General features: G+C 35.0%; 1 protein-coding gene across 1 annotated transcript; it reads right to left on the bottom strand.

The window, feature by feature from the left end:
- Nucleotides 1–7,343: 7,343 nt before the first annotated feature.
- LOC133869088 (uncharacterized) lies at nt 7,344–7,784 on the bottom strand. Its single transcript, XM_062306059.1, has one exon. The coding sequence runs from the start codon at nt 7,782–7,784 to the stop codon at nt 7,344–7,346; it is 441 nt and encodes a 146-aa protein (XP_062162043.1).
- Between the last annotated feature and the right edge of the window lie 1,272 nt (nt 7,785–9,056).

Here is a 9,056-nt window from a genome sequence, read left to right on the forward strand (position 1 = left end):
CTTGGCCGCACATGTATATAGGATATTCTGGACGTTTGGGGAATTCCATTATACATGCACTCTGAATCTACAATATCACAACCAATTCATTCAATGTCATACTTCGGTCATACATGAATATATAACGCTCCGAAACTTTGGGGAACACATTTATTACAAGCACTCCAAACATGTCATCTCATGAAGTCTACTCAAAGTCATTACTCGGTTGCGCATGCTTACATGACATTTCGGACCTTTGGGGAATTTATGTAATACATACACTCCAAATACATGTCATCTCATAGAATGCAATGCAAACTAATCGAATATTACTATACATATGCTTCCCGTCCCATACCAAGAAACGTATGCATACCAATACATCTAGCACAACAACCATGTCCAATCAAATCATACATCACAATGCTATGCATGCTCTTTGTTTCATTTCTTGTTTCTTTGCCTGCAAGGCTACAACCTCAAGAGTTGTTTCTGATGTCAGGAGGTACAACTTTCTAGACTTACACTTGTTCCACCTAAAAGGCTCCAACCCTAGGGGCTCGTTTTGAATCCAGGAGCTACAACTCACTAGTGCCAGGAGCTACAACTCTCTGACTTGTTTCTTTGGCAAGGAGCTACAACTCTCTGAAACCCACTATTTCCACCCATGAGGCTCCAAACCCAGGGGCTCATTATGAATCGAGGAGCTACAGCTCACCAGTGCTAGGAGCTACAACTCTCTGACTTGTTTATGAGGCCAAAAGCTACAACTCTCTCACAACACAAAACATTTATATAATATTTCTCATCATTCATCAAGATATTGAAATCAAGTGCAAGCACATATATTCATCCAAACATAATATTGGCTCGAGGTTTAACAAAACATAACATTTTATTTACATAAAGTAAGGTAGGTTCTCAGTGAGTAAAATACTCACCTGTAGACCGCTTTTTACTCATGACTCGAACACTCCCCCATGTTCTAGTTACTTGTGTTAGAGCTGGTGTCCAAAACTCCAATTACATTAGATTGTTTTTCTATGACTTGTATAATATTGAACATTGGATATATATATATATATATATATATATATATATATATATATATATATATATATATATCATTACTTTACATGTACATATATGTTTGAATTTATCATATGATATACATGTAAGGTCCCTTGGATTACATTGAATATGGTCTATGGTGTGAGTAAGGAGTTATCACACAAGATCTTAGTCCAAAAACCTTGTAGTCTTAAACTACTTATGGATAGTTCGCAGTGTAATGGAATTGGGCATTCCATTTGTTAAGACTGTTACAAATCGAATCTTTGTGATTTATCTTAATTAGGCAAAGTTGGAGGCTTCGGGTTGATGCGTACGTGTTATGCATTGAACGGACCTTGGAAGTTGTTTTTCCATGAAAATACTGTCAAAAAGAAAAACTCATACTCCCAATATTACTTATGATATTGATTCTAAATCCTAAGAGGATTGTGCACTTAGATGTTAATTGTAGATCCCTTTGATGCATCAATGGGTGAGATCAAATTGATGGTCAAAATACTCGGTGCGTTGGGTGATCATAATTAACATTGTGAAAAAGCTTCTCTTAAGAAGGAATCCAAGTCTTTTATTGAAAGGATAAGAAATTTCTCCTTGAGGTTGATTTTATGGTATAGATTATTCTAAGTCTATGGCTAGAGCATTTTAGTATGAGATGCTGAAATACAAAGTACATGTGATAAGGTTTTCACGAGTACAAGAATAATGTATAAAATCAGGGGACTCAAGGAAAAAGAGGTAGAGAATTAAATGGCAGTATCTTGACTTTAATTCTGCTACAGAATATTTCATGGAGGAATCAAAAATCAAAATTAAGTACATTTAAAGGATTAATTGTTAAATAAAAAATATAAACAAGAGTGCAATTACAATTGTTTAGTGGAATCAATTGTAATTATATAGTGACTGGAAGAGTCGGAACTATTTTGGCTAGTTTTTATTTTTTCCTTTAGGTCCCTCATCATGCTGATTTAATTTAACCAGATCAGGCTTTTTATTTAATGGGCTAGTTGTTTTTATTTAATTAAAAACATGGGCTAGTGAAAAACTATGCATTGGATGCAAGGCGAGATTACGCCTTGGGATAAAATTCAAGCCCAGGAGCTAGTATAGGACGCATGGGCCAAGGAGCTTATCCCTAACCCATGCGTCACATGTGATGAGGTGGAAGGCTAGGATGAATCCTAGCCTAGCCGTCCACCACTTGGAGTTCTAGTCTATCTAGAACTTCATTTTACAGCTTGTCCCACATTGCTTGCGTCTCCCAGTCTCCTAGGATTCTGAGTCTATAAATAGATATGTCTATAGCTCTTCAAAAGTAAGCAATGTTGCTAATAGTTCTCTACTTTTAAACCAAGAATGATGCGGACATCTTGTTATTTTATTTAGTTATTTATTTATTTGGGCTTTATTTATTTGGGTTGTAATAATGGACTTCATTTATAGCCTTTATTTGTTTTAGTTATTTAGCCCCTTCTAGGGTTTAATTAGGGTTGATATTTACTTTTTAAACACTGTTAACTGGAGACTAAGGAAGTTTTGAAGAATATTGATTAATTTGAGCGTGTGCCGCTATTCTCCTTCCCCTCTATTTTTGTGTCTTCTTCCTCTTAAATTGTTGTTTTAGTTATTCTATTAATCTCCCTACATCAAAGAACTAATATTCTTGAGTTAACTCTCGAGAATAAGTTTAATGTTTTGAAGAGCAAGTTAAGAGCCTACACTCTTGGTTATCATCAGTCATTGGTGAGAAGATTTGAAGGTTCATCATACGTTCTTCGTCGAGGAGCAAGGAGCTTAATATTGCCCGTATAGCCAATGAGTGGCAGTTTATTTTTAAACATGTTCAAGTAAGTGTTTCTAATTTGCAGTTTATTTTGAAATAGCATTGTTCTTCGCCTGTTCTTCATAAAGTTCGTTCCTAGATTTGGGAATTTTATTTTCCACTGCGCAATATTGTTTTTGCAATTTAATTCCTAACAACTTGAACTCTACAATGGAGAATTAAGTTGAAGTCTCCAATTGTGACACGTGCCTGCAAACATCAGTGGTATTAGAGTAGATCATTGCACATTATACTCTATGACACATAAACTACCCGCGTGCTCACACGTGCCTAAGTATCTTAGGCTGTTATTAGGTTAATCCTCAATTCTAGGTTCGTATTTTATTTGTTTATTACCTTTAAGGTACGCTTACTATTTTATTCACCTATTTATTATTATTACATCACGTTATCATTGTTAATCCTTTAATGACTTGTTTATTTACTTAGATTAGCAATGTATATTTGACTTATTACACTATACTTTTTATTCTCGATTTTCAATTCTTGTATTTCCTTTTATATCTATTTATTCACTTATTACACTTTACTTTTTATTCCTTTTTACTACTTCAACACCAGAATGCCAATCAACCAACCACCATAGGAAACCACACCATTCGGTTCAACCACTCTGGAAGCTTACCAAAATTCCAAAAACCAACTCTAGAACCTTAAACACTACCAAAACTGAAACCCACAAAAGAAGGACACCATCCGGCCAACCCTCAAAATTGCAGTGAAAAGCCCTAGGATTTCAACCAAAATCACCCTCCATTCTTGATTAGCATCAACCCTGAGGAAAAGACCCGTTCGGCTACCACAAAACCACTCCAACCCAGAAAATCAACTAAACAGAAAACCCATGCCAAATCTCAGCCACCCACAAAAAACATTCATCAACCGATAACTACAAACAATCCCAAAGAGAAAACCCATAATTTCCAAACCAAAGAAGACCCAATCGGTTCAACAAAAAATCAACAAAAACCCAAACAAAATCAAAGGCAAGGAAAATAGGAAATCTCACCGATTCACTCTCGAGCTGGAACTCTGCAGCATGGTTTCTCTCTCAACACGAACTCTCGTCTTAAGCATTCGGGTCTCTCTCCATCACTGCGTGAAACTCTCTCACGGGCTGCTCTCACAGGTGTGGGTGGTCTCTGCATCTCACCCTTGGGCTCGTGTTGTGAAGAAGAAAGGAGAAATGGGAGAAGGAAAGTAAAGGAAAGGAAAGGAAAGGAAAGGAAAGGAAAGGGAGAGAGGAGTTAGCTCCTGTGCGTGCATGAAGAATAGGGAGAAGAGGAAGAAAGAAAAGGAAAAGAAAGGAAATGGGAGAAAAGAGAAGAATCCAGAAGAAAGAAGGGAAAGAGAGAGATTGACTGGTACATGTGTAAGTGTGTGAGTTGTTGGAAGAAGATAAGGCTATCTTCTCTCAGCCAACTGGGTGTTGACACGTGTCAAGGGGATTGCATTTTTATTTTAAAGCCCCTACTTTCACAAATTATAGCAGAATTCCCATCTTACATTATTTCTATCATTTAAGAATTAAATTGTAACACTAACATTTAATATTACTATATTTTACCCATACAGTTAATTATTTGTTTCAATTATGTAAATATAACCACCTATAATTTATTATTAGTCTCATCTTATTTATTAAATATAATTTATTAATGCTTAATTTACTATTTATTTTCTTGGTCGTTACAATAGGTGCTATAGAAGCCGAATAGTTCCTCAGTCTGAATCTCTCTAAAACCTTTTCAATGTAGGCCTTTTGAGACAGTTTTAATATTCTTTGTTTTCTGTCTCTATGAATCTCTATGCCAATGATATAAGAGGCTTCACCCAAATCCGTCATTTCAAAATTTTGAGAGAAGAACTATTTGGTTTCATGTAGCAAACATAAATCATTACTTGTAAGCAAAATATCATCTACATATAGGACTATAAAAATGACTTTGCTCCCACTGACCTTAAGGTATACATTGATCAACAAAGTTATCAATAAAACCATATGAGGAAATAACTTTGTGAAATTTGATATACCATTGACGGGAGGCTTGTTTTAGCCCATAAATAGATTTATTTAGTTTGCAAGCTTTTTGAGTGTTATTATCAAAACCTTCAGGTTGTTTCATGTAAACCTCTTCTTCAAGATCAACATTCAGAATGGCTGTTTTCACATCCATTTGATATAACTCTAGACCAAAATGAGCTGCTAATGCCATGATTATTTTAAATGAATCATTTTTTGATACTGGAGAGAAGGTTTCATGATAATCAATGCCTTTCTTTTGTGTGAAACCCTTGGCCACAAGTCTAACTTTATATCATTCAACATTACTGGAAGCATCCTTCTTGGTTTTGTAAACCCATTTGCAGCCTACGGCTACAGCTTCCTTTGGTAAGTTAACGAGATCCCAGACTTGATTTTTTGTCATGGATTCCATTTCTTCCTTCATGGCATTTAACCATAATGTGGAGAGTTCTCCACTCATGGCTTGTGAAAATGAATTTGGATCATCCTTAGGCCCAACATCAAAATCGGACTCTTGGAGGTTTACAACATAATCACTAGGGATTGCTAGTCTAATTATCTTAAAGGATCTTCTTAATCCTACTTCCTTCGCATTTGGAAGAGGTTGAGTAGGTTCATTCTGAACTTGCTCCTCATAAGTTGACTGTTCTGTAATTGATTGTGGTTCAAGGTAATCTATTTGGATTTCCTTAAGCATAATTAAACCTACTTTAGATAAAGGAACGTCATTCAACTCTTGTGCTTCATCTAATTTAATCATTTAATGATAAGCACTCCCACTCTGTTCAGAATCTTCTAAAATTTTTGCATTTATAGACTCGACAATTCTAGTACTATGAGAAAGACAATAAACCTAAATCCTTTGGAGTTTACTACATAGCCAATAAAATGACTGCCGGTTGTCCTTGGGTCTAACTTCTTCATATTTGGATTGTAAATCCTCACTTCAACAGAACAACCCCATATGTGTAAGTGATTTAAACTTGGTTTCCATCCATTCCACAATTCAAAGTGCGCCTTAGGGACAACCTTGGATGGGACCCAGTTTAATACATACACAGCAGTTTTCAAAGCTTCACTCCATAGAAATAAAGGTAGCTCAGAATTACTAAGCATGCTCCTTACCATGTCCATAAGTGTGCGATTTCTTCTTTTCGCAACATCATTTTGTTTTGGTGTGCCATGCATTATGTATTGAGCAACAATGCCTTCTTCTTCAAGAAATTACGCAAATGGACCTATCTTTTGTCCTTTTTCCATGTACGTTACATAGTACTATCCACCACTATTAAATCTTACAATCTTTTTCTTTTTTTCTTTTTGTTTCTCTACTTCTACCTAATAAGTCTTGAAAGCATTTAATGCTTCACCCTAATCATTTAGAAAATAGAGGTACATATACCATGTATGGTCATCAATAAAAGATATAAAATATCTTTGACCATTTAGGCAGGGTTTAGGAAAAGGTCCATAGATATCTGTATGTATGATTTCAAGAATCATAGAACTCCTTTTGGTACCTTTAGTGGTCTTGTTGGTTTTCTTTCCCTTTATGCAATCCACACAAGTACCAAAATTAGTAAAGTCAAGAATTTCTAAGACTCCATCATTTACTAATCTTTTGATTCTCTCTATGGATATATGTCACAATCTCCTGTGCCATAACAAAATAGAGTTCTCATTCATAAGGCTCATTTTTGTGCCAACATTAATATACAATGATACATTGTTGTTTTCAAAGTTAGGATCTAGATCACTTTTAAATAAACCATCAATTTTGATTCCACCACCAATAAAATGCCCACCTTTAAAAATACTAAAGGTAGAGTTTATAAACCAAAACCAATAATATCCAATTTAGAAACTAAAATCAAGTTTCTAGAAAAACATGGAGTAATGAAAAATACATTATTCAAATCCAAAACATATCCAGTTTTCAAAATTAATCTAAAAGTCTCAACTGCCTCCACATGAGAAAACAATTTATTTCCGGAGTAGACCCATTGTTCATTGCTTGCTGGTTTCCTTGTGTTGAGAAAACCTTGCATTGTATTAACAATATGGATTGCAGAACCAGAATCAATCCACCATGTATTACAAGGAGCCTTAACAAAAAAAAACAAAAAAAAAATATTCATGACATACTAGAGATATGATACTACCTTTCTTTCCGAGCCATCTTTGATACTTTTGGCAATCCTTCTTCATATGCCCTTTTTTCTTGCAGAAGAAACAAGTATCTTTATTGTCATATTTCTTGATTGACAACTTGTTTTCTTTCTTGAAGTGTGGGGCACTTTTGCCTCTCTTGGTCTTTCCTTTATCATGAGTAACCACAAAGTGAACACTTTGTGGTTTCTCAGGCTTTAACATCTCCTCATCTTGAACACACATGGTCAGAAGTTCATTTACTGACCATTAATACTTATGTGTGTTATAGGATATCTTAAATGGAGTGTCTTCAAAAGGGAGAGAGTTCAAGATGAAATGAACAAAAAATGACTCAAATATATCAACCTCTAGAGACTTCAATTGAGCAGACATGTCCCTCATTTCCATAATGAGCTTTCGTACAATTCTGAAATTTTCGAAGGTTTTGCTTGAAAGCTTCTTCATCACGATGCTTGCCAATGCCTTAACGGAACTAAAAAATTGTTCCTCAATGGCTTGGATGAACTCGTTTGCCTTATGGCTTTCTGGGATAAAACCTCTAATGCCCTTTATGACGTAAGATTTCATAAACATGATACTTAAGCGATTAGATCGCTCCCACCGCTTATGCTTTGCAATTTCTTGTGGCGTACTTGTGTCCGTGAGGGTGGGTGATTCGTCCACACGGAGTGCCATGTCAAGTTCCATAATCCTAAATAAAAAAGCAAATTTTCTTTCCATTCAGAAAAATTATTTCCATTCAGCATTGGAACAGTACTTTCAATAACAACAGGAGAAATAATTACAATAATCAAGGAAAAAATTTAATGCTATGAAATTAACTTTATTTTAAATTAACCAATGCTTATTTAATAGCAAATTTCAACCTACTTGTGGGCAAATGTTACATCACGCATGAAATTTACTCTTTATTAATAAGACTAATAAATTAAAATATTAATAAATAAAATTCTCCGTACTTATGGGCCTAAGAGAAATTTTACTTTTAATACTAAATTTGTTATCTTATTCTAATTAATTCGTAAAAATAAAAACCTCCCTGTGAGGATAAGTAATTAAATTTATGAATTAATTAGTCATCAATGTTAATTTTTCTTTCTGAAGTTCATGTGTATAACCATGATGCAATTATTATTCTAAAATTGAGATGCAGTGGCTCTCCCAAAATTATTATAATAACTATGATTTCATTAACATCTAATAATTGTATAGATGCCCATAAATAGCCCCAAAAATAAAACACAAAAAATATGAAAATTGGGTAAACAGTATTCTCTAAGATACAACCAGGTGAGTTCCCAGGAAAGTGAGAGAGGTCACAAGGACACTCTTAAATCCCAAGACTTTCCTTAGATATTGTATTCTTGGATAGTACTGTAAACATACACCAACATATATGGTATTGTTAATTATTCTTAGGTCTAGGCATCAAGCAATTTATATTTAAACAATATAAATTAAAACTAAATATATTCCTAAGTTCATGTATTAAAGAAACAATAATTTTAATACTGAACAATGTAAATCATAAGACAAATAAAATTTTTTTGGTCAAAGGGAAGCTTGCATGGGTATGAAACCCTACCGGGATGTCAACCCTTTTAACCTGAAAACTTATCCCTTTGACCAAAAAAAAAATAAAATAAAATTCAGCCACCACCCCTTGTTCTTCTTCCTCATGTTGCCACCTTAGGCAGCGGCCACGAAGGGTCGCTGCTCAGCAGCAACGACAACCTGTAGGGTCGCTATTTACCCAGAAACCAGGCAGCTCATAAGGGCCATCAGTCCCGATGATGAGGAATGACGCCGGCCAAAACATGTTGACGCCTACTGCATTCGACAAAAATCCTCTCAGCTTTATGCGGATTTTCGTCGGTGCTGGAAGTGAGAAGTTGTCGGCTGGTGGTGAAGTTTCATGGCATAAGGTTTGAGTTGCTTGATAAATCACTACAATAGATG

This window comes from Alnus glutinosa, chromosome 5 (assembly GCF_958979055.1).
Source record: "Alnus glutinosa chromosome 5, dhAlnGlut1.1, whole genome shotgun sequence".
NCBI lineage: Eukaryota > Viridiplantae > Streptophyta > Magnoliopsida > Fagales > Betulaceae > Alnus > Alnus glutinosa.